The sequence below is a fragment of the Paramormyrops kingsleyae genome, chromosome 10 (genome assembly GCF_048594095.1).
Source record: "Paramormyrops kingsleyae isolate MSU_618 chromosome 10, PKINGS_0.4, whole genome shotgun sequence".
Taxonomy (NCBI): domain Eukaryota; kingdom Metazoa; phylum Chordata; class Actinopteri; order Osteoglossiformes; family Mormyridae; genus Paramormyrops; species Paramormyrops kingsleyae.
In genome coordinates, this window is record NC_132806.1 from 3,838,128 (window position 1) to 3,864,633 (window position 26,506).

The 26,506-nt window shown below is 41.4% G+C and overlaps 1 protein-coding gene and 1 long non-coding RNA gene across 4 annotated transcripts in view; one reads left to right on the plus strand and one right to left on the minus strand.

Annotated features, from left to right (window-relative positions):
• Window positions 1-266: 266 nt before the first annotated feature.
• pmt (phosphoethanolamine methyltransferase) overlaps window positions 267-26,506 on the minus strand; it is a 37,737-nt gene continuing 11,497 nt past the window's right edge. For 2 of the 3 annotated variants that reach the window (XM_023827384.2, XM_023827385.2), the window contains exons 6-12: window positions 19,893-20,081; window positions 19,598-19,687; window positions 19,419-19,508; window positions 11,133-11,255; window positions 2,832-2,963; window positions 2,538-2,654; window positions 267-1,574 (exon numbers count right to left, since the gene is read on the minus strand). In XM_023827384.2, the coding sequence (XP_023683152.1) occupies window positions 1,455-1,574; window positions 2,538-2,654; window positions 2,832-2,963; window positions 11,133-11,255; window positions 19,419-19,508; window positions 19,598-19,687; window positions 19,893-20,081 (861 nt within the window). In that variant the 3' untranslated portion in view covers window positions 267-1,454. The remainder of the gene's footprint in view (window positions 1,575-2,537; window positions 2,655-2,831; window positions 2,964-11,132; window positions 11,256-19,418; window positions 19,509-19,597; window positions 19,688-19,892; window positions 20,082-26,506) is intronic. The other variant, XM_023827386.2, reaches the window with a different exon arrangement.
• Window positions 2,254-2,787, plus strand: LOC111851978 (uncharacterized). Its single transcript, XR_002840143.1, has 2 exons — window positions 2,254-2,363; window positions 2,577-2,787. It is a non-coding gene; the product is annotated as an uncharacterized lncRNA (long non-coding RNA).

Genomic DNA, 26,506 nt, shown 5'->3' on the forward strand with positions numbered 1-26,506 from the left:
ATGTGATTGTTATGTCTTTCTTCGCTCATAGCAGTAGAATGTTTTACGCAATAAACTCAGTTACTAAGTAACTAAGATATTGACCGCGATGCCACGCACTTATATATATGCGCGTGCATGTGGACTTCTGAAGTCGTGGCACTCACCAGAAAATAAAGCTCCTTCGAAAGCTACTATGAGATTTCGTACCCTGTAGCCCTGTAATTGTAAACAGCGTACTGTATATTAATTAGATGTTTCAAATTCAGGAATGCATTTTGAAATTAGTCAGAGAATAAGTGTAAATATTTGCAATTAAACATTTAGTAACGCTAGTTTACTATTTTAAATACAATAATGCGTTTGATTTTCACTGGAAACCTGCATGGACCTAAGTTTTAACATTCCTCTTACAAATCTTTCACATTGAGTCTGCACGTCACCCTTAATTACTATTAATATTAGCAATAATTTTTATTGGTGAACTAGGCAGAAAACCTCATTGTAGCTTAGGGCCACCACCTAATCCATTTCAGGCGGACACTATGAGTTACTTCAGGTTTTATAGACTACTTAAAACCGAAAAAACCTTGTGCTTGGCTAATTCGTTCAAAATTTCGTGTGGGGCAACTGGTTTGTTTCTTTGACTAAAAGACTCATCCGGTTATTTCATGTTAACAGCAGTGATACATGCCTAATTATAGGAGACTGACCAATCAGCATACAGCAATAACTCGGTGCTAAAGTAAAACCAAGGTCTTTTTAATTGAAATAATAGTTTACAAACCCTGTCCTAGCTCATAGTATCCCCCCTGACATGGACTAGGTGATCACCCTAACTATAACAAATCTTTAATCTGATTAAATCTGATTAACAACAATTCCACTTTAAACTTAGTGATAATACCGTGAAAACTGATGCAAAATGCAAATCTCAAGTTTACAATCAATGAATGATGCTATAAATTAATACTTTCTGTCATATTAAAATCGTGAATAGAAAAAAACATAAACAGTCAGTAAAGACGTTTTTGTAATTTTTTGCAAAAAACACCAGTAAATTTCTTTGAAACCCATAAAAGAAATCTAAACATTTTAGATATTGTTTCGCCAAAGACAGTAGTTAACTGTTATACAATTTCATCAAAATATTTTTACTATTAAATGTTTTGCTTTATTTAGCCATTTTATTTATGTATATGTGAAAGCAAATTAACCAATATGATCAAAGATCTGATTAATAACACTAAAGGTAAAATAATGTATTTTGTGTTGTATGAGGAAAAATAACAGAACACTGTACTAAATGCTACATATTAGTGTTAAATTACAAATGCCTTGAGAAATGATCATTTGTTAATTTTCCTACTAAACATAAATTCAATTTTCACACATTTCAACACATTTTACTGGTCATTTTAATTTGCAACTATATATTAATGAAATGAAATTATTAATATTTGAATCATCTGATTTCAACTCTCTCCATTTCGTTCAGCATAGAAAAGACCCCAGCGTTGATCTCCTCTCTCACAACGCTGAATCTTCTCTCTCCAGCCACTTGTTATGGTGTTGTAGTCCTCTTCAGAAAACTCCTGCACAAAAAAGTTGTCAACATTTTTCTACTTTTTTTTTTTTTTGCTAAAAAGCACTACAAATAAAATAAATTTTTAAATGTGCTCTGTTATTGAAATTACTAAAACCTGATTTTTCCTAATCAGCTCAGTGGAATATATGTAAATTTTGCAATCTTTGGGCCACTACATTCTGAGCATTTCCATCATTACAGATAGCTAATGGGGCACATTAGGGCTTGTTCCTGTCCCTACTCCATGTCAAGCACTGGTTTTTGAGCTAGGTAGACCACACAATCCTGCCAAGATAGCAATTAATGCCACAAACTGAGTTATTGCCAGGTTTACATTTCTCAAAGAAGACAATTGACAAAATGCCAGCAATACAATAGTGTAGCCAGCACCAAGAATCAGGTATGGGTCTTGCTGGAACTGGTGAGATACTATCATTGCTTTGTCTCCAACTTTCTTGCCCTCCTACGCTGCCAGGAATCCACTGTGTGTCAGCAGGTGGCAATCATCACCATGCAGGAGGACAGCAATAACAGGTTCTTCATGGATGGCCCGGAAACCACCTGTGAAGAATGCCAACAGGGCGCAGCTGGTGGCCACTAATTACACTAGCCAGGATGCAAGATTGTCCTTCTCAGTGCAGCTTAAAGCCCATGCTGGGAAGAAGGCAAGTTCTTGGGTAAGCAGGTTGTGTATGTTTTCTCTTTCACTGTCACTGAGTAGCCCTCAAGATGCCTTCGCTAAGGGGATTGCTGCCCCCTGTCCATTTGGGGGATAAACTGCATTCCCTGAGAACAGGTGATCAGAGCCCCTTTGTCGCCTCTCTCCTGTGGCTCTCTCCCTCCTCCCTAAAACCTTACCCTTCAGGGTAATTTTTTGGGTACCTGTGTCTCCTGTGCCTCCTTGGCAATCACAGCCCCATCACGTGCATTTGTTTTAGTAATATGTAAGTAAGGATATATGTATTGATACCTCTATAAACTCTTCCTTGATGTCCTCTGCTCTTTTCAGTTCCTTCTTGATCACCTGAATGAACTGGCTGGTCCTGTCCTCCACACGCACTCGAATGAACCCTGCTTGCTCAATCATCTAATAAAAAACAGACTTGCATAGCTATACTAAGAAATTATAACTTGGTATTTCATGATTTATGTATATCAACCAAATATTATGTGAATAATATGCAGCTTCTAATGAAAAAAAAATGTTATACTGCCACATTCTCCTCTGTGACCGTTCCTTTTTTAATACTGTGATGTACAGTACCTGTCCATATTTTTCTGGAGTGAGAAGGAGGTAGCCCCTTTGTCTGACATACTCCTGAAATTCAGGTGACCATGGCTTCTCTCCACAGCAGTAGTCAGTAATTAGTACCTTTCCTCCAGGCTTTAACCACAACTGCAGACAGAAACACATGTTTATCTTTATGTAGAAAGTTTACTTACACATTAAACAATTACTAGAATTGCTAGCTATAAAACCTCTAAAATTCTTTTGTCAAAAGGCTTTGCTAAGTAAGTGTATATCACTTAAAATTGATATTACTGGCAGAGGGATCAACGACTGATTGCAGTGTTTATGGACTGATAAATAACCTACCAATATTCTGGTTTTTAATTTTTGTTGTATTCAATCTTTATTGGTCTTTTATCTGGAAATTCATCTTGTAGGCTTAGAAGTTACTAAAAAATATTTATTAAGGTTAAAAAATACATCAAAGTTCATACAGCAACATTTTATCAGTTCATCCAGGATTTCATAATTCAGCAATGATTGAAATTATTCCACCATATTTGAAAGAACTTGCAATTTTTCAAAATTTACTACAACTTTTCTGCAAATAGCTAAATCAATAGACAGCTTGCTTTTGGAGCAGGACGCATCCTGTGAGGCAATTGCAATGCACATCACATGTGTCTGCAAAGAAGATACAGTAAGTAAAGTGAACAAATGTCATTTACCAAAGACCATTTATCAAAGAGAAATTGAAAGGTAAGCTGAAGCATTATATAGAGTACAGATGAACATACAATAATCTACACTCTACACAGAACATACAATAGGCATTTTGGAAATCAAACTTTCTGTCAATGCATTTAACTGCACCAGATGGAATAACTCATGGCCATACTTCAATGGATGTTAAATAGCTTTTAATTACACAAATAAAGCCATGGCACGGAGCTAGCATTTAAGTGTCGTGAAATGAGGACTACAAATAAAATCCCACCCCAAATACTGAGTTCAACCAATAGAGTACCTGCACGGTGAATATATTAGTGACATTAAGCCGTTAATGTAGAGCTTTATACAACATACCTTTCTGTGATCATACCTTTAATTGGTTGTACGAAAATCTACCTAGCACATCACCAATCAATTTCCACTAACAGATGCACATGTAGTATAAATTATGGGTCAAACGCAAAACTCATAGAAAGACATTGGATCCTAAAAGAAAACCAAACTGGATGACAAACAAAACAGTTCTTTTGGCACAGTTGGTGCTTAAATGGAAGGAGGTAGCGTGACGAAAGTTTGGCCCAGCTGTTACAAGCACGGACAAAAAAAGCTTAGGAGGCTCGGACAAGGCTTTCAGCAGAGGAATGTGAAAAAAGGTGGTATAATGTTCTATCGACCTTGCGAAAGGAAATCACAGTTTATAAAGCAAGCATGCAAGCTACAGGTTTGTGTCATTACTTATATTGCTCTTATGACCCTCGCTATAATAGATGATGATGATGATAATAATAATAATTATCATTATTATATTTTTCCAGTTGCCAAAAACGTAGCATCATTATCACCTTCAGTTCAACTGTAAGTGCATTTTTAGGTTGACGTTGGAGATTGTATCCAGTTCCTAATTAGGTCGGTAACAAAAATAATGCCTTCACGATCAAGCCTGTATCTTTTTATCAACTCGTTATCATCGTAAATTCGCAGTACGTCCTTTCTTTGACGGAAAGTGCGCGGTCTCCGTCTGGGTGCGCGTAGTGCAGCTGCCATCATTCAACTCCTAACTGGCTTAGGAGTCCTCTCCAGCTGAGACCAAGTCTTAACACTTAAGAATGTTTATGCATGCCACTTATTCTTAAGTCTGGGAGTAGCAGCAAAATCACGTCACTCTTAGGATTGTGACGCATTTAAGAGTGAAATTTTACTCTGAGAAGTTTTATGCATACCGGCCCAGAACAACATGTAAGGTCAGGTCAGGTTGAGGAGCATGCGCTGATGCAGCGGCTTGCTGCACCCACCACACATTGAAATTTCTCGGGATCCCGGCCAGCTACCCCCCAGGCAGACACATCATCCAGTCCCACCCTCTGGAAATGGCCATCCATCTGCCACAGCCAGGTGTTACATGGGCGTCCCCTCGACCTGGTCCAGCCGCTTGGGTCCTCAGCAAGGAGGATCCTGCAAGTCAGATCACCCTCAGGGAAATGCGCCACATGGCCGTAACTGACTCTCCCTCACAATGCAGGTAATGTGCCTCGTTCGGGACTCCTCTAGCAACCACTCATTTGGCACAAAGTCAAATCAGCGGTACCCAAGGATTCTCCGAAGAGACACAGTACTGAAGGAGTCCAGTCTTCATCTATGTTCACTGTCTCACAGCCATACAGCAAGACAGGGAGCACCTTCATCCTCTTGCAAAGATATTGGGAATGCCACACACCCCTTTCCAGTGACCTCATGACCCCCCATGCTCTTCCAATCCGTCTGCTGACTTAATAGGAAGTCTTTACAGACATGAATGTCGCTGCCGAGGTAGGTAAATCTCTCGACATTCTCCCCGCAGACAGACACACAAGAACCACACAAGTTGTGAAATTTTGAGAATAGCTACCACAGAATTCAGAATTTTTAGCTGCAGCTATTATGAAAAAGCTGCTGAAAACATTATGCCATGTATATTAGATGTACACTTTACAGAAGATAAAATTAATTTTATGAAATGGGCCCTGGACTTTTGTCCTTACAGACCCATACATATGTACGGCAGTCAGTGACTGGTTCACCAACAACCAAAGATTCAGTAGCATCTTTCTCCCTGCGTATTCTCCCTTCTTAACCTCACAGAGGAGTTTTTTTTGGCATGCTGGGTCTATGACTGAGACCCGTACATCCGTGTTAACCTCCTCCAGGTCATAAAAGCGGCTTGTTTAAATATTGTGGTTGAAGCTTGTCAGGGGTGGATAAGGCATGCCAGGGCTCTTTTGCCCCACTGCCTGGCTAGGGCTCATATTGCCTGTGATGTTGATGAGTCTCTGGTTGACCCAGATCAAAGATGGGATGCTGAGGTAGAATAAATGTGATTTCTTTCTTTATGTACAAATTGTTTTTTTTTCTTTGGCTTATATTGGTAAATTCATGGAAATGATTTCACTGTATTAAATGTTCTTTATCACTAACCCTTTTACTATAACATGAGAAAGCCTACCATAGTTACAGCGGATGTAGCAGCTATGGCTTAGAACGGCTTTGATAAAAGTCTATGGCGACAGAATGCTTCCAGTGGCTCTCTGTTCACAGTCACTCACAGCAGTGGAGCAACGCTACTCGCAGTTCAACAAAGAGTGCCTGGCAGCTGTGTGGGCATGCGAGCATTTTGCCCGCTGCAGACCGACCACAAGCCCTTGGTTTCTCTGATAAACACTTGCAATCTGGACAAGAAGCCTTTACATTGCCAACATCTGCTCACTCGTCTGATGCAGTTCAACGTTAAGGCAGTGCATGTGCCGCGTAAGTCGTGGCCGACACACCATCGCGTTACCCACTTAAAGATTTCTTCTAAGACAGAGGCTGTAGTTCAAGCCCACATGGACAGAGTGAGGATCTGACCAATATCAGAGGCCAAGTTGGAAAGTATCCAGAGAGCTACCAGCTCTGATCCAGACCTTCCCCGAGTTATGCGCTACATGGACAACGGATGGCCAAGCCAAGTGCCCTATGAACTAAGAGGGTATTAAGCACAGAGGGCCACACAAGATGGATTTCTCATGTGCGGAGATAGGATTGTGATCCCGACCTCTATGTGGGAGGACATTCTCTGCCATCTGCATGAGTGTCATCAGGGCCTGACTAAATGTCATAAGCAGGCCAGAATGTCGGTTTGGTGGTTGGACACTGGCATGGAATTGAGCATGACCATCATTCCGCAAAGTGAACAGGCCGACTCAGAGGAAGGAGCCCCTTATAATGCCAATGCCACCAGGTCCATGGTTCCATATTGGAGCAGACCTATGCAAGCTCTCAGGTAAGCATTACCTAGTTGTTGATTACTATTCAAGGAACATTGAGCTTACTCTGCTATCCACCTCGAGTCAGCATGTCAAAGCCAAGCTCCAAGGCATGTGTGGCCGATGGGGCATTCCGAGAGAGTTACTGTCAGACAATAGAACTCAATTTACCTCTGTTGAGTTTACCCAGTTTTTCTCAGGCTGGGGAATAACTCACATAACCAGCAGTCCCCATTTTCCCCAGTCAAACAGAGCAGTGGAAAGAGCTGTCAGAACAGCAAAGTGGATCCTGCATCAGCATCCGTACTTGGCCTTGCTTAATTATAGGACCACCCAGTTGTGGCAACGGGGACATCTCCAGCCCAGCTGATGGCAAGACCCCTCCACAGAACCACCATTCCAGTCCTTGAGAGGATATTGGCTCCCAGCCCCATTAGCTGTGAGTATGTAGCAGCTCGGGATGTCAGGGCTAAGCTGTCTACGAGTTCTTCTACAAAAAGAGGCATTCTGCTCATTCCCTCACAGCCCTGCATTATGGAGACGGGGTACTGCTGAAGCTGGATGGAGAGACGAGATGGAGTACACTTTGCACTGTGGTAAGCACAGCCAAGGAGCCTCGGCCATATCTGCTGCAGACACAATTATTCACCGTAACCACAGGCACCTTCAGCATGTACCAGCAACGGGATAGCAACTGGAGCAACAAACCTGCCATTCCCAACCTCAATAGGCAGTGAAACAGGCCTTTTTTGACAGTTTTTTTTTGGCAGGGTCTAATGATGTTTGAATGTACCAGTTCTGGAAACTGCTGCAGTTTTGGGTACTGTTTTCTTTATGGGAAATGTTCCATTACAATATGTATACACGCCTGGGGATTGTGGGTATCTTAGAATGATTACAAGTAAAGTGCTGCATGCAGAAAGACATTAATTAAAAATAAGCAAGACTCTTGTCTTCAGTAAGTCCTTTCATAACATGTATTTAATGGCTTTAATGCTTCGTAATGTAATTGTTAATTAGCAAGAGTTTCTAAAATCTCTTCGTAACTAAAGTAGTTTGTAATCTTGCTCATATACACTTCATTTTTCAATGAAGATAACTTTAAACTAATCAGAAATACACGCTATACATTGTTAATGTAGAAAATGACTATTCTAGCTGCAAATTTGTGGTGTTTGGTGCAATATCTACATAGGTGTATAGAGGCCCATTTCCAGCAACTATCACTCCAGTGTTCTAATGGTACAGTGTGTTTGCTCATTTGCTCATTGTAATCATCAGAAGGCTAATGGATGGTTAGAAATCCCTTGTGCAATCATTAGCACAGCTGAAAACAGTTTAGCTGGTTAGAGAAGCTATAAAACTGACTTTCCTTTGAGCAGGTTGAGTATCTGGAGCATCACATTTGTGGGGTCGATAAAACACTCAAAATGGCCAGAAAAAGAGAACTGTCATGTGAAACTCGACAGTCTATTCTTGTTCTTAGAAATGAAGGCTATTCCATGCGAGAAATTGCCAAGAAACTTAAGATTTCCTACAACGGTGTGTACTACTCCTTTCAGAGAACAGCACAAACAGGCTCTAACCAGAGTAGAAAGAGATGTGGGAGGCCCCGTTGCACAACTGAGCAAGAAGATAAGTACATTAGAGACTCTAGTTTGAGAAATAGATGCCTCACAGGTCCTCAACTGGCAGCTTCATTAAATAGTACCCGCAAAACGCCAGTGTCAACATCTACAGTGAAGAGGCGCCTCCGGGATGCTGGCCTTCAGGGCAGAGTGGCAAAGAAAAAGTCATATCTGAGACTGGCCAATAAACGTAAAAGATTAATATGGGCAAAAGAACACAGACATTGGACAGAGGAAGATTGAAAAAAAGTGTTACGGACGGACAAATCGAAGTTTGAGGTGTTTGGATCACACAGGAGAACATTTGTGAGACGCAGAACAACTGAAAAGATGCTGGAAGAGTGCCTGACGCCATCTGTCAAGCACGGTGGGGGTAACGTGATGGTCTGTGTTTAGGGTAAAAGGGGTTTTGAATAAAGAAGGCTATCACTCCATTTTGCAACGCCATGCCATACCCTGTGGACAGCGCTTGATTGGAGCCAATATCATCCTACAACAGGACAATGACCAAAAGCACACCTCCAAATTGTGCAAGAACTATTTAGAGAAGAAGCAGGCGGCTGGTATTCTATCTGTAATGGAGTGGCCAGCGCAGTCACCAGATCTAAACCCCATTGAGCTGTTGTGGGAGCAGCTTGACCGTATGGTACGCAAGAAGTGCCCATCCAGCCAAAGCAACTTGTGGGAGGGGCTTCTAGAAGTGTGGGGTGAAATTTCTCCAGATTACCTCAACAAATTAACAGCTAGAATGCCAAAGGTCTGCAATGCTGTAATTGCTGCAAATGGAGGATTCTTTGACGAAAGGAAAGTTTGAAGGAAACAATTATTATTTCAAATAAATATCATTATTTCTAACCTTGTCAATGTCTTTACTATATTTTCTATTCATTTTCCAACTCATGTGGTAAATAAAAGTGTGACTTTTCAAGGAAAATACAAAATTGTCTGGGTGACCCCAAACTGTATGTATGTATGTATGTATGTATTTATGAGTGTTATTTTCCATCTCATTCTTTATTTGAACTTTTGCCAGCTGTCCTGTCACAGAAACACAGAGACCAGCCAAAGTAGATGACACAACAACAGTCATTTTCAATATTGCAGTATAAAATCTAATGCAAAAGGGGCTCATTGTTGTAACACCTGCATGAAATGTCAGTGCATAACAGGGTTGTACACCAGTAATCACTTTTTCACACAGGGCCATGTAGGTTTGGAATTTTTTCCCTTTAATAATGAACACCTTCGTTTAAAACCTGCATTTTTTGTTTACTTCTGTCATCTTTGTCTAATATTTAAATTTGATTGATGATCTGAAACATTTACGTGTGACAAACATAAAAAAAAAAAAAACCAGGAAGGGGGCAAACACTTTTTCACACCACTGTATATACACATCTACCACCATGAAAGTAAATCATTATGTAATTATTTTTGTTTTGCTAGATTAAATGGCATTCTTGTGTGTGTGATTACATTGAATTGCTTTGCACTGAAATGAATTAAAATCTTCTTATCGTCGTTACAATTCAACATCTTACAGGATGTGGCCATTTCAATCCAAATTTCAATTCATGAGTGGAAAGGGGCACGATTAATAAATTCTGAACTCTCTGGTATAATGAGTTAACTAATCAAACTTGCTATGTGTTCCGTCACATCCTTGGAATTGAGAAAGTGAATTACCCATGAACCCCTTGGACTATCTCAGTAATGAACATTTCATAGAGAAATACAGGCTGGCCCGGGGTAAAATAATGAGCCACCTTGGTCTGACGCAGGATAAACTGAAAAGAGGTACACACTGGAATATTGCCCTCGCTTCTATGCCACCAGTGGAATTCAGGAAACTTACAGATGTACATTTCCACATTGGTGCACCACTACTAAGAAGAAAGAAACAAGCGGCAGTTGCTTAGCCCATGAAAGGGATTAAACCTCTTATTTTATTAGTCAACAGGAAGAGAGAGAGATAGATCCGGTTGCCGCCGAGATACCAAAAAACTCTGACTGGAAGTCAAACAAGCCTTCAGAATAAGAGCACATCTGCCCTGAGAATTCTGATCGCTAAGAAACCGCTACACCTTTAAGTTTTTACTAATTTAAACATTACCACTGGGCAGAATAATTAACTCGTTAACTAACACTACAATTAGGCTACTCCACTGAATTGAATTCAAAGTTTCTTTAGATACAAGAATTCTAAGATATTTGATCAGAAGCAAATCACATTTCCCCATGTATTTATATGCCAGTGTGGTTTGGACATCAAATACATACATTAAGGAGAAATAATTCCCTTCTGCAATTTGGCATTGATCCATGTTTTGTTCAAGTAGCAAATACAGGTAAAACTATTGAGCATTAGGTTGAGCATTTGTCCCTTTTTACCCCACATATTTAAAGTGTGTTCCTATAAAAGCTGTCAAAACGCACCCCCCCATGTACCTGCCTCTAAAAAAAGTCTCTAGGTATATCATGGCACAGTAATGGTAAGCCTAGACCATGCTACAATAAATTCCATGGACCGTTGATGTTCTGCAGATCTTCTTCACAAATGAATGACTACGGAGTAAAAAATATAGACATGTTTTTTCTTTTTTCTACCAAAATTTTATGCATAAATATTTCTGTTCAATATACCTCAAATGTTTCACCACGTTTGTGTTTTCAGTACATATCCCATAAATACTTACATAAAAATGCTTGAAAAGGTCCAACTTATCAGAAATATGAAGGATTGTATCCCTGCTATAAATAGCATCAAATGAACTTTCAGGGAAGCTTCTCTTGGTGGCATCTCCAAGCTCAAATTGCACCTGTGATTGGAAGAAAACACAATTTGACAAAATATTTGCAGTATCCATTAGAAGGAGGTTGCACAAGTTAATTTAATTAAAACTGGTAGGGTGAGTTCTAGGGTTGAGCATTTGAATCTTTTGTTTGAGGTTTGCATGTTATTCCTGTGCCAAACGGCTTTCCATTCCAGACAGGTCATTATGCTAATTGGTGAAGGAATGAATTAAAGTTGTATTTATATAGTGCTTTTCAAGATACCCAAAGTGTTTAACAGAAGCAATGGGGAGCCACTTCAGCCATCACAACTGTGTAACCCCCCACCTGAACGATGCGACAGCAGCCATTCTGCACCAGTACTCTCAACACACAGTAGCAAAGGTAGTGAAGGGGCAGGAGCGAATTCACTAATTAGATATAGGGGATGATTAGGATGCCAGATTTGATAGGGCCACATTTGGGTATTTTGGACATCGGGGAACCACCCCTACACTTTCGAAAGGTGCCCAAGTATCTTTTATGACCTCAGAGTGTCAGTACCTCAACATCTGATCTGAAGGATGACCTGATGATCATTTTTACAGCAGCAACCCCTTTACTGCACTGGGGCATTGGGATCCACACAGACCACCAGATGGGCTAACCTATTGGCCGGAACAACACCTCTTCCTGGAGCAACCCAGCTTTCCTAGTTGGTTTCCTATCCAAGTATTAGCCAGCATGTGCATGTATCTGCGCTATGATGGATTAGCATCCTGCCCAGAATGTATCCCTGGCTCACACCCTATGGACCCCCAACAGTACTTATTGGTGATTAGAAGATCGGTGTATGGAAAAAATAGTGGGGCTCCAGTTTGATCCAATAGAGCATCTTTGGGATGTGGTGGAACGGGAGCTTCGTGCCCTGGATGTGCATCCCACAAATCTCCATCAACTGCAAGATGCTATCCTATCAATATGGGCCAACATTTCTAAAGAATACTTTCAGCACCTTGTTGAATCAATGCCACATAGAATTAAGGCAGTTCTGAAGGCGAAAGGGGGTCAAACACCGTATTAGTATGGTGTTCCTAATAATCCTTTAGGTCAGTGTATGTGCATATACAGGCCATATAGGTCTCCTGTATTGCTTCTTTATATCCACATATAAGCCCTATATGTACATACAAGATATGTCTCCTATATAGCTCATGGCAGGATCTGGTCATTTTAGCTCATATCTCACTTTGGCAACTGTCATACATGATGCCTATAGCTCATATTTTCTATTATCAAGGCAATAACTAAGAACTAACTAAAAAAAAAAAATGCAAAAAATATGTACATATAATATAGGAAAACGGCCAATTTTATATATGTCACATATATTAAAAACCTATATCAAAACCTATATTAAAACATATATGTTTATATAGGTTATTTCCGTGTGGGGGTATTTGAATCCTATCAGCATACATGCAGCACGCTATTCAGACTTGTCACGCTCGCGGGTAGAGCAGGCAGGAAGCAGGCGAGCGTAGCCAGGTAGTCAGGGTAACGGGGTTTAATAGCAGGCAGACGCACAAGCACGGACATCAACGGACACTACACAATGACTGATCTGGGGATAACTGACTCTGACAAGGACTAAATACACTAGACAAGCCACGGACAACAAGCCACAGGTTAGAACAATCAGGGCAAAACAGGAGGTAATGAGGTGGGCGTGGCACACATCGGGAGCGGACGGAGCGGGGCGTGACAAGACTGCACCACAAGATTGCCTACTTTCATCCCGCAATATTTCCACGAACTCAAAAATTCCAGTTATTATTACTAGCAGACTTAGGAACAGTCACCATAACAATAAACAAATATATGCCATGAATTTTGATAATCTTCATACACACACATAAACCACCAGCTCCTAACCTACCCCTTGAGAGTACGTTGAATATGGAACTCTTGAATGTGAGATCTCTTATAGACAAGACATTTCTTATTATTCACCTGATTTTCGAAAAAAATCTTGATTGCATGTTTTTGACTAAGACATGGCTTAGTACTGATGGACCTGCCATCCTTCTGGAAGCCTCACCACCAAGCTACAACGTCTTGTACTCCACCAGGAAAGGTAAAAAAGTTGGGGGTACAGCAACCATAACCTCAGCTTCACTTGGTTTCAAAGACATTACATTTAATGATTACACATCTTTTGAATATCACTATTTTATTTTTATCAACCCCCCTATACTATGTAAGATCAATTACAGACCACCCAAACTATGCACCTCTTTTTCTCTCAGATTTCTCTGAATTAATCTCAATTATACATGCCAACTGTAAGAGAGAGAAATTGCGGCCGATTATGTCGCCCACATAGCATAGAATTGATAAGAGTTGTTCACTGTCCTCCTATTACTCTAATATTCTGGAAAGTTGTGATTGTTCAACTCCAGTACTCACCTAGGAGATATACATATGAGGTGATGGAGGTATTAAATGATTCTGTTTGTGTATGGACTAACCACCCTGAAATCATAATGCGTCCTCCAATACGTCCATGATTCACCCATATCATTGTGCCAAGGACGAAGTGTACAACATGTTTTTTGGAATTAATTGAATAACTTGTTTGTGGGACGCTTATCTTGTCCTAAGAAATTCTTGTTCTGGGACGTTTACCTTGCTTCTCTGAGAAAAAGAGAAAGTGTTACCCAATATGTTTTACAGCTGCAAGCAATCTCACTTCACTCAGATGTGCCCTAGGACACTTGACCTATTTCTCATGAGAATTAGAGGACCAAGAGAGCACTGCCTGAGGGGAGGGATGAGCCTGGCCAGCTCATTCCCTGCCCACACGCACACAGTCGTCTTAGCGTCGAATTTAGTGTAAAGGGTACCACTTTACAATAGGGCTCCCTTTTGCCACTTGTAAATGGTAGTAACTCATTAATAAAAAGAAAACTGTGTTATGGACTTGTTTAAAATAGTCTATTAATAATTTACAATGTGTTACAACCTAATTAATAACCAGACTATAAAACTCTTTATATGGGTAGCCTTGTTGCAAAATGGTACCGTATAATGGAAGGGGGAGAACTCATCGAGCGCACATCGACCCGGCACTTCTCAGGAAACACGTCTTGGTTGATGCCAGGACTGAAACGGGCTCCCCAGTCTAAAAGCGAAGGTGGGTGATAGTGTTGTAGTCAAGACCGCCTAAACCGAGACCAAGACATTGCAGAGACCGGAGGGTATCAAGACCAAGACACTGCCGAGACTTGAGGGTACCAAGACCAAGTCCAAGACCAAGACACACTAAGGCGAGACCAAGACCAAGACTGGTCGAGACCAAGACCAAGACCGAAAACAGACTAGGGCTAGAATCGACATCACATTACTCAGATCAACTGTAGAGAAAAAAGGCATTGCTGTAAAGTGTCATTACTTGTTAAATCAAATTCATGTTATCTTTTCAATTATATTGTTCATATGTCCATATGTCTCTCATTTAAAATCTCCCAGATTTGTCATAGTTACGAGGCCTGATGGAAAATAATATTCTCAGCAATCCTCTCCTATAACCATTTTATCGGACCTCGTCAAGGGAAAGAGATGGGATGTACCAGAAAGATGTTCATATTAAGTCTCTTATACCAGGGAGAGAGGCCTCGGGTAAGCTATGAATACGGCTATGTAATGATCCTCTGCTTTGAATTGAAGAGAATGAGCCTCCAGATTGACTTGCACCTCCAAGACCGTGCTTTCTAATGAATGTAAAATACCTAATTTAATTGAATTATATAACTATGCTATTAGTGCTGGGCGATAAAACTATCTCGATTTTTTATCGATAAAAAATAAGGACGATCACGATGATACACACAGACTATAAAACTCGATCAACCAAATTTGCTCCATTTTAGAGAATGCGCTGAGACAGACAACTCAACGGCCTATCGAGCAGAGGTTTACTGAACGCCAGCACAACAGCCAATCATCGATGACATTTTAATTTTGCCCATCCTCCCTTAAAGAAGCAATGGGTGCGTTCGACTGCAGCTGACGCAATGTGGAGCGTGATCTGCCGGCGGCTGCAGGGGTGGAGTATAAACTGACTGCAGCCAAGTCGGACAACTTCTACTCCTCGTAGTCTGTGAGACCTGACTGCAATGGCAGCACTGCCAGAAGGGTGTAGATAAATCTATACAAATATCACCTGCATGCATTCTTCACAGACTGGACGATCGGTATGTCTTTCTGATAGGTATGTCTTTCTGATTGGCATGTCTCATGGGAATGTCTTTCTGATCGGCATGTCTCATTGGTATGTCTTTCTGATGGGTATGTCTGATGATTAAACAAATAAAGCAGCACAACATTACAGTAACTAACAATAAATAAACCACTAACTTACGTGTACTGTTAGAGCATTTATGTAATTTATTTAAACTTTATTTTACCAGTAAATGAACTGAAACCAGTTCACACTGCTTTATGTGCTTTTCGGGAGAAATAGCAGATAAGGCATTGGATTTTCCTGGGATACAAACATCATGCGTGTGACTAAAATCTTCAGCCAATAAGGGCAAAGTTGTGTCGTCACGGAGGCAGTTCCAGTTTGTGCTGCGCGGTCTGTCTCAAGTCGTCTTGCTCTCGCGAGGATTTTGTACCATGTGACATGGTGACGCGTGGTGACGTTTTGGAACATTTCTTTGCCGACTTCGCTATCATGCGATGTGTATGAAGTGTGTGGACTGTGAAGCACTGTGTCCATTGAGAAAATATATACAATGTAACGTTTTTAAAGTAGATGCATCTGACTGGTTGCATTTGAATTGAGGCGCGTAATGAATAATGATACTGTTCTGTGTGTTCTGTGAGGATGTGCTGTTTTCTCTTTTTTCCCCCATCCCATCAAGACCGCTATGTCCGAGACCAAGACAAGACCGAGACCAAATAGGGTCAAGACCAAGACAAGACCGAGACCAAATAGAGTCGAGAGCAAGACAAGACCGAGACCACAAAAAATTGGTCTCAAGACCGGTCTCGAGACCAAGACCGGTCTCGAGAACTACAGCACTAGTGGGTGATGATGGCACATCCGAGTGCAAATAGCCTGCAGCATGTTATTCATAAAAGGGATTACTTATCAAAGCTTATGATATATAATAATTTTGTATCACTTTTAATAAAATATTTCTGAACGAACTAAAGCGTGCCTGTTTGTTGCTTCGAAAGCCCTATATCCCCCCCTCGTACTAATACACCAACTATGACAGAATGATCATTTTAGGTGATTTAAGTATCTTACTCCTGAAGTGGCTGTTAATTTTCTTGATTTTTTAAATGTCACTCCTGCAGACATTTTACCCTCCTCTTGTGATTTTATTGTGGATAGTTTTAATAGTAGACTAAGGTCAATCCAAGATAAGGTTGCCCCACTAAAACTTAAAAAAGATTAGAGTCATTCCAACACCACCATGGAGAAATTAAGAAATTAAACAGTTGAAAAGATGAAATAGATGAAAGATGAAAATGATGAATAGCAGAAAGAAGATGGAAAAAGAGTAAACTTATTATCAACTTTGATTATCAAATTTACCACAGCGGAATATTTACAAAAAGGCAATTAAACATGCCAGATAACCTCACTTCTCAAAACTGATAACCGACCACCGGAATGATCCTAAAATCCTCATCAGCCATTGACAGTTTGTTTAATCCTTTTCTTACAAAGTCTAGCAGTATGTCTACCAACTCCAAACGCAAAGATTTTGCAGTCCACTTCAGAAGTAAAATAGATGCAATTAGGTTGATTCTAGCACCATGTTAGCATATGAACTTTAAGATCTCAGAACAGCTGTCTTCACATGAGGAGAAATTTGTCCCGGTTGATACTGAGATTCTTCGCAAAGTCATCTCACAATTGAAATCGGCAACTTACTCTTTAGATCCTATTCAGACATTTTATGTTTTTTTACCTAAGATTTACTTACTGTTGTTAATTATTCTCTTCAGATGGGTGTCTTTCCTAATGCCTATAAAACTGCCATGGTTAAAACCCTTCTGAAGAGAAAAATTTAGATGCCACATGTCTTTATAACTACAGGCCAGTATTCAATCAGCCATTCAATTTTAGAGAAGCTTGTTTTTATTCAGTTAAATCAGGGGTCTCAAACTCCAATCCTGGAGGGCAGGAGCCCTGTGTAGTTTAGCTCTTTCCCTGTTCCACCACAAATGATTTAGCTTATGAGCTCTGTGGTAATTAGCACAAGGAGTTGAATCGGGTGTGTTAAATGAGGGTAAACCAAAAACTGTGCAGGGCTCAGGCCCTCCAGGACTGGAGTTTGTCACCCAATTAAATGATTAAATCTTACAATATTTCTGAAAAAAAAAACAATCTGGTTTTCGAACTGACCATAATACCAAGACAGCACTAATCAAGATTGTGGTAAATGATCTCAGGTCCAATATAGATACTAGAATACCCTCAGTGCTAGTACCATTTAACTTCATTGCAGCCTTTGATACTGTACATCATTCAATTCTTTTAGATAGACTTAACAATATGATTGGCCTCTCTGGTACTGTTTTTATTGGTTCAAATAATATTTTACTGATAGTGCATTGTTTATAAGCATGGAACATCTAAAAATTATAAAATGAACTGTGGTGGTCCTTACGGATCAATTTTAGATCCCACACTTTTTAATATATAATTTTTCATAGTTATGCTGAAGACACACAATTTTACAACGCTGTGTCCCCTGATGACTCAGGGCCTATAGGTGCCCTTTTTAACTGCATTTTAGATATCAAGTCATGGATGGCCAATTACTTTCTACAGCTCAATCAGGACAAAACAGAGATCTTGGTACTGAAGCTCAGAGAGACAAACTCTATGCGAAACTACAACCACCCACATTTAACACTTGCAAACAAGAAAAACCAGTTAGTGACCTTTGATTCAGATCTCAGTTTTGTGCCTCATATAACTAAGAGTGCATTCTATCATCTTAAGAACATTGGCATAGTCAGTTTCTTTCACAAGCCAACACAGAGACACTAGTACATTACTTGCAGGATTGACTACTGTAATGCTGTACAGCATAGATAACATATTTAGTAGTTGTGATATTTTTAGATTTTATGGATGCTTTTAACTTTGTTGTTTTTAATGTGGCACTTTGAGATTTTGTTAATGAAAAGTGCGTTATAAATAAAATGTATTATTATTATTATTATTATTATTTTCTGGTCCCCCTATGAAGAATATATGTCAACTGCAATTACTTCAAAACTCAGAATTGATTTCAAGATTCTTTCATTAGTTTACAAAGCTTTGACCTACAAATTTATCAGATTTGCTTTTATGCTATGAGCCCTCTAGAAGTCCTCGATCTTCAGGTAGTGGTCTTTTAATTATCCCCAAAGTCTGAACAAAAACCCATGGCAAAGCATCCTTCTGCTACTATGGTCCATGTCCACGGAACAGCCATCCTGAAGATCTGAGGGCATCAGAGGATGTTCATATTTTTAAAAGCAGACTTAAGACACACCATTTTAATATGTTTTTTCCTTGAGTTCTATTGTACTTTTTCTCCTCCTTTATTTATATTCATATTTATTTATCTATTATAACTTTATCTTTCACTTTTTATTAGCTCATCATTCATAATTTTACTCACTATACTTTAACCTGCCTCTGGCACTTCATGCAAACTTCTGAGATCCATGGTAGCATTTCCTTAGTTCCTGTTTTTATTGTAATTTCCTGTTTTTATTGTTGTGTCTGTTCCTTTATTTTTTACTTATCTATTTATTTGTTTATTTACTTATTTATCCTCCTCGATCTTCAGGTAGTGGTCTTTTAATTTTCCCCAAAGTCTGAACAAAAACCCATGTCGAAGCATCCTTCTGCTACTATGGTCCATGTCCACGGAACAACCCATGACAAACCGCTGCCATAGCGAAGCCCAATAGCTACCGGAAACGAGTCTGACATACTGCTGAAAATGTAAACCAAACACTGACCATATGCCTTTTCCAAGTTCACAAAGCACATGTAGACTGTGGATGGATGGATGGAATAGATGGATAGATGGATGGATGGATGGATTTGAGTGTCTTTTATATCATGGGACATTGTATAATCCTCATTATAGTGAAAAACCTCAATGGGCACATGAGAGTTCACTGACCAAGGGTACATTCTCCTTAATGGCTCTCTCCATTGCAATTTCTATCATATTTGATGACAAATCCATGCCAAGAACTTCCACACCAAATGTCTGTAAAGTACCAGAAAAAAATGAATTACATAAATGCTTAACAAGGATGCTACCAAAACACAAATGACATTAATAATAGTGGCTCTTACCTTTGCCATGTAGAAATCCCCACCCCCTATTCCGCATCCTACATCAAGAACTTTTTGGCCAGATGATAAATTCAGGAGGTCAACAAATTCCTTTGAGGTTAATGATAATTAGGTGTAAAGACAGCATAATGATGTTTGCATTAAAACACAAAAACCGTATATTCTTTTTTATTAAATGATTAGCACTTATTACTCTTCGGTCTATATAAGGGTTGGCCAAATCAAGGAAGATTTATCAATTGCAACTGAGGAGATGGAATGATACATTTTTTAAAGTTTGCATTCCCGGGGCTACCTTGGTGGTGCTCAGCCCTCCTGTGCTGACATATCCAGATCCAAAGATCATCTCATATCTCAAGATGCCACGCTGTGTGTACTGTTGGTTGTCCAGGAACTGCTGGAAAGTGCTGTATCCCTGATGGCCGGATATATTACGTGGGACCTTCTGCAATAGCCAAGAAACCTGATTCTGATTTTTTTTCACCTGTAGAGAAAAAATAAAACAATTTAAAACTCACATTTATATCTATTTATTTTGCAGTTGTTTTTTGTACAAACCTGTGTGCAAATGAGGCAAATAGTACATGCAGTAATAAGTATACATTTATGAATCAAAAACACTTGAATTTCTTCATACAACAAAAGCTTTATTTTTTGTTATTAAAAAGTGCATATAATTTTTGTACAAACCTTAATCAAAACATGATTTCACAGATGCAGATGAGAGATCTACAACTAAAAACTAAAAAAAGATCCATGCATTTTCTATACCAACTTATCCAATGTAGGGTTATGGTGAACCAGAATGAAAGATGCTATTCCATCACAGGACATATACATCCCAGAGACATCAATGCACCTACAATTAAAAAATACTTTTTGAGTTATTGTATTTACAAGATCAGGGGCCTGGTGGGGGTTGGCGCCCGGCTTAATGATGCCACAACCCCGGATCGCTACCCGATCCCACACATCCAGGACTTTTCTTCCCGGTTGACGGGGGCATCCATTTTTTCAAAGGTTGACCTGGTGCATGGCTACCACCAGGTCCCAGTACATTCAGGAGACATTGCAAAGACTGCGGTCATCACCCCATTTGGACTCTTTGAGTTTCTTCGGATGCCTTTTGGGCTTAAAAACGCTGCCCAGTCTTTCCAGCGGCTCATGGACAGTGTCCTGAAGGACCTTCCTTTCCTATTTGTGTATTTGGATGACATTTTGGTAGCCAGCAACTCCAGGGCTGACCATATAGCTCACCTTCGGACTCTTTTTGAGCGTCTGCGTAATCATGGGTTAATTATCAACCCACAAAAGTGTCAGTTTGGTTTGTCCTCCATTGATTTTCTTGGCCACCGCATCACGGGCCATGGGGCAGTTCCTCTGCCTGCCAAAGTGGAGGCCATCTCTGCGTTTACACAACCTGCTACAGCCAGGGCCCTTCAGGAGTTCTTGGGCATGGTTACTTTTTACCATCGATTTATTCCACGGGCCGTCCAGCTGATGCGGCTGCTGTATGAGGCTCTCAGGGGTAGGACGGCCAAGCAGGTTCTTGAGTGGACTGCTGAGCAGACCCAGGCTTTTGTAGCTACCAAGTCTGCTCTGGTGAACACGACCATGCTGGCCCACCCATTGTCTGGTGCTCCAGTTGTGCTCACCACTGATGCCTCGGACTATGCTGTGGGGGCCGTGCATGAACAGTTCGTGAATGGTGCCTAGCAGCCGCTGGCCTTTTTCAGCCGACGGCTCAGGCCGCACGAGTGGAAGTACAGCACATTTGACCGTGAACTTCTTGGCCTGTACTTGGCTGTGCGTCACTTCCGGTTCCTCATAGAGGGCCGCCCAATCACGGTTGTTGTTGACCACAAGCCCCTGACGTTTGCGATGGCTAAGACATCGGAGCCTTGGTCAGCTCGTCAGCAGCAGCAGCTCTCCTTCATATAGGAGTTCACTACTGACATCCGGCATGTGGCAGGGAAGCATAACCATGTTGCGGACTGCCTCTCCCGCTCGGTGGCAAGTGCTGTGCACTTAAGAGTGGATTATGCTCTATTAGCAGTGGATCAGCGGGTCGATCCAGAGGTGCAGGCATATAGGACCGCAGTCACCAGTCTGCAGCTGGCTGATGTTCCCTTCCTTGACTGTGGTGCCACCCTCCTGTGTGATATCTCAACCGGTCTGGCTAGGCCTATCATGACATCGATAGGCCTAGTCACATTTTCGAGGTGGTGCACAGGCTTTCACACCCAGGAAGACGAGCGTCTCAGCGTCTGCTGGCCGCCAAGTTTGTCTGGCATGGGCTGCGGAAGGATGTCCGTAGTTGGGCCGCCTCCTGTGTTCCGTGTCAGCGTGCTGAGGTGCACCAACATACCAAGGCACCACTGGCGCCATTTGTGGTGCCTGAGCGCCGTTTTGACCACGTTCATATGGACCTGGTCGGGCCTCTTTCCCTTTCCATGGGCTTTACTCACTTGCTAACGGTGGAGTACAGGTCTACTCGGTGGCCAGAGGCCATACCTTTGTCATCCACCACCACAGCAGACGTGGCCAGGGCTTTCATCGGTGGTTGGGTGTCCCGTTTCGGGGTTCCATCTGATGTGTCTTCGGACCGTGGAGCCCAGTTCACCTCTGAGCTCTGGGCTGCAGTGGCCCAGGTTTTGGGGGTTTCCCTCCATCGTACCACAGCCTACCATCCGCAGGCCAATGGGCTGTGCGAGCGTTTTCACCGCTCCCTGAAAGCCGCTCTTCGGGCCAGCCTCAGGGACGGTGGCTCGGTGGACAGGCTCCCCTGGGTTTTGTTGGGCCTCCGGACCGCTCTCAAGTCAGACCTGCAATCCTCGTCGGCCGAGTTAGTCTACGGGCAGACTCTGCGTGTGCCAGGGGATTTCCTGCCCACCACTACAGCCCCTTGGTGTGCTGAACACCAGCGCTCCGCTCTGCGGGACTTGGCTGGGGCTTTCGTTCCAGTACCCACGACTCAACATGGGGTGCCCCAGACACATGTTCCGGAGGGTTTGGCCGGGGCCACATATGTCTTTGTCCGCCATGATGCTCATCGGGGCCCACTGCGGCCGCCTTATGATGAGCCCTTCCGTGTCCTACAATCTGGGGAAAAGTTTTTCACACTGGACATTAGGGGCAAGCTGGACCTGCTGCTGTGCGTGTGCGGGGGACGGCTCCGGCGACGGCTGGGCACCCAGCCTCCCAGCCTATTGTGACTCGTTCCGGTCGGGTGGCCCGACCTCCCCGCAAGTTGGACTTGTCTGTGTTTGTGAATTCTGGGGGGGCCTGTGTAGGGGCTCCTACAGTTTAGACAGAATTCATTCTCTTACCTTTACTCATGCGTGCAGGGTGTCATCTACTAATGCAAACTGACGTCTTTATAAGTTGAATTACTTACCATTGTCCTTCTGAGGCAGGTGTTCTGTCGAGTTGAGCTACTTTGTTGAGGTAAGCTACGGTAGTGCTAATCGATAGCCCTAACCATAGCTTACCTCGACAAAGTAGCTCAACTCGACAGAACGCTGGTAGAGTCAACTTCAGTTACGTTAACTAGCAAGATAAGCTAAGTTCTCTATTTAAAACAGGCTTATTTGGTGAGGTAAAATCGATCATGGTCATTTTCCAAGGAGATGAACTCCCTATGTTTTCATTCTCATTTTATCATGAATAAATTGTGTCTTTCTGAAATTAATTAGCCACTTAGTCTGTGTGGTTTGTTATTAGGCTAATGTTAACGCATAAGAAGGTCTAATGTTATGCTCTGAAAAAACATTACTATAAGTGAAACCTATAGGGGCAATGTAAAAAGATTATCTAGCAAATAATAAGCCCTATTGTTTAAATTTTAGTGGTATTGATTCTGCATTCCACAATTTCATATTTATGGACATTTTTAAAAGCTTCATCTGGTCAGTGTTAATTTTGACAGCAGATTTCAATTTAGTTTTAGTCATAGTCTTTTGACTAAAATGCAATTTTAGTTTTAGTCATATTTTAGTCATCTGTTTTGTTTTAGTTTTAGTCTAGTTTTAGTCGACTAAAAAGCATAAGATTTTAGTCGACTAAATCTACTGTAGATTTAGTTGACTAAAATATATTGGGTTTAATTTAAATGTAATTTAGTTCAACCGTGGTAATATACAAAATATTCTAACTTAAAATTAAATAAAGCCAAGTCTCATTAAATATGTGGAATATCGTCTTTCCATAAAAACCAAAAATTAGATATGCATTGTTTAGAACTTGCATATGACATTCTTCATTCTGTAAAGCAAAAGTGCAACTCCAAATTATTTAAAAGAAAAACTGTATTTGGCAGTAATGCCATTGCAAATACTGCATGACCTGAAAAAATTACCTTGCAGATGTCGCTTTAGATTTGTTGTATTTTTACCAGCGATTTCCGCTCCACACGGTTTACACAAGGTCTTGTTTGTCTTGACATCAAACGTGAAATTATTCCATATATCTTATCTTCTTTTTCTCCCAGCCATTGCCATGTCATTTTAGTTTAAGTCAGACAGACACCCACCAATGTATGCAAGATGTACTGTCGCATCTCGCGTCGCAAGGTGAATCAGTATCTTAATTTTCCAAATGTGCGTGTGCGTCTCACCGCGCCACGCACCAAGATTAATTCTGATTGGATCATTTCCAAAAACGTCCCTCACTCACATTTTCGTCTCGTTTTTATTAGTTAACGAAAATGTCAATATATTTTTATTATAGTTTTCGTCATCATCACTTAATTTTTATTTAGTTATCGTCTCGTTTTCGTCAGTGAAAATTTGTCGTTGACGAAAATTATAACGAAAATATTTCGTCAACGAAATTATCACTGCATCTGGTAGCCCAGATACTGCTTTGTTAAATATAGATTAGATTTTATTCACAGACACACTACGAGGAAAAGGAAAGATGGAGACATCAGACACTTTTTTGGTGGTAAAAGAAGAGTAAGTAGGAAATATTAGTATTAAGAGCTACAGAACATTACACTAAAAGCATAGGTGCAGTTTTGCAAAGTTAATGTGTATGAAGGAAAGTGGTGATCAGCAGGAGGCAGGAGAGGCACAGGAGCAGGGAGATGGCAGGATGAGGACAGTGTGCAGGACAGTGAGCAGGCAGCAGGAAGATGGCAAGATGAGGACAGCGTGCAGGCAGCAGGGAGATGGCAGGGTCAGGACAGTGTGCACGACCGTGAGCAGGCAGCAGGAAGATGGCAGGATGAGGACAGTGTGCAGGACAGTGAGCTGGCAGCAGGATGAGGACAGCGCGCAGGACCAAGAGGTGAGTTAGAAATTAGGCTGTACTTTACACTAAAAGTATACTGTAGGTGCAGTTTTGCAAACAATGTGTAAGAAGGAAAGTGGGGGTCAGCAGAAGGCAGGAGAGGCACAGGAGCAGGCAGCAGGAAGATGGCAGGATGAGGACAGTGTGCAGGACAGTGAGCAGGCAGCAGGAAGATGGCAGGATGAGGACAGTGTGCAGGCAGCAGGAAGATGGCAGGATGAGGACAGTGTGCAGGACCCCTCTTCATGAGGGCAGTGAGCACAGGGCCCACTAGAGGATGTCGGCCCCTCAGGCCACCCTCATGAAGTCTTTCTGATTGTTTGGTCAGAGACTTGCACACCAGTGGCCTGCTGGAGGTCATTTTGTAGGGCTCTGGCAGTGCTCATCCTGTTCCTCCTTGCACAAAGGAGCAGATACCAATCCTGCTGATGGGTTAAGGACCTTCTATGGCCCTGTCCATCTCTCCTAGAGTAACTGCCTGTCTCATGGAATCTCCTCCATGCCCTTGAGACTGTGCTGGGAGACACAGCAAAACTTTTGGCAATGACACATCAATATGCGCCATCCTGGAGGAGTCGGACTACCTGTGCAACCTCTGTAGGGTCCAGGTATCGCCTGATGCTACCAGTAGTGACACTGACTGTAGCCAAATGCAATACTAGTTGAAAAAACTGTCAGAAGAGATTGGGACGGAAAAATGTCAGTGGCCTCCACCTGTTAAGCCATTCCTGTTTTGGGGGTCGTCTCATTGTTGCCCCTCTAGAACACCTGTTGATAATTTGATTAACACCAAAGCAGCTGAAACTGATTAACAACCCCCCTGCTACTTAACTGACCAGATGAATATCCAAGAAGTTTAGTTTACTTGATGCTATACTCTGATTAATAAGCGTTCCTTTAATTTTTTTGAGCAGTGTATATATACACTCACCTAAAGGATTATTAGGAACACCATACTAATACAGTGTTTGACCCCTTTTCGCCTTCAGAACTGCCTTAATTCTACGTGGCATTGATTAAACAAGGTGCTGAAAGCATTCTTTAGAAATGTTGGCCCATATTGATAGGATAGCATCTTGCAGTTGATGGAGATTTGTGGGATGCACATCCAGGGCACGAAGCTCCCGTTCCACCACATCCCAAAGATGCTCTATTGGGTTGAGATCTGGTGACTGTGGGGGCCGTTTTAGTACAGTGAACTCATTGTCATGTTCAAGAAACCAATTTGAAATGATTCGAGCTTTGTGACATGGTGCATTATCCTGCTGGAAGTAGCCATCAGAGGATGGGTACATGGTGGTCATAAAGGGATGGACATGGTCAGAAACAATGCTCAGGTAGGCCGTGGCATTTAAACGATGCCCAATTGGCACTAAGGGGCCTAAAGTGTGCCAAGAAAACATCCCCCACACCATTACACCACCACCACCAGCCTGCACAGTGGTAACAAGGCATGATGGATCCATGTTCTCATTCTGTTTACGCCAAATTCTGACTCTACCATTTGAATGAAATCGAGACTCATCAGACCAGGCAACATTTTTCCAGTCTTCAACTGTCCAATTTTGGTGAGCTCGTGCAAATTGTAGCCTCTTTTTCCTATTTGTAGTGGAGATG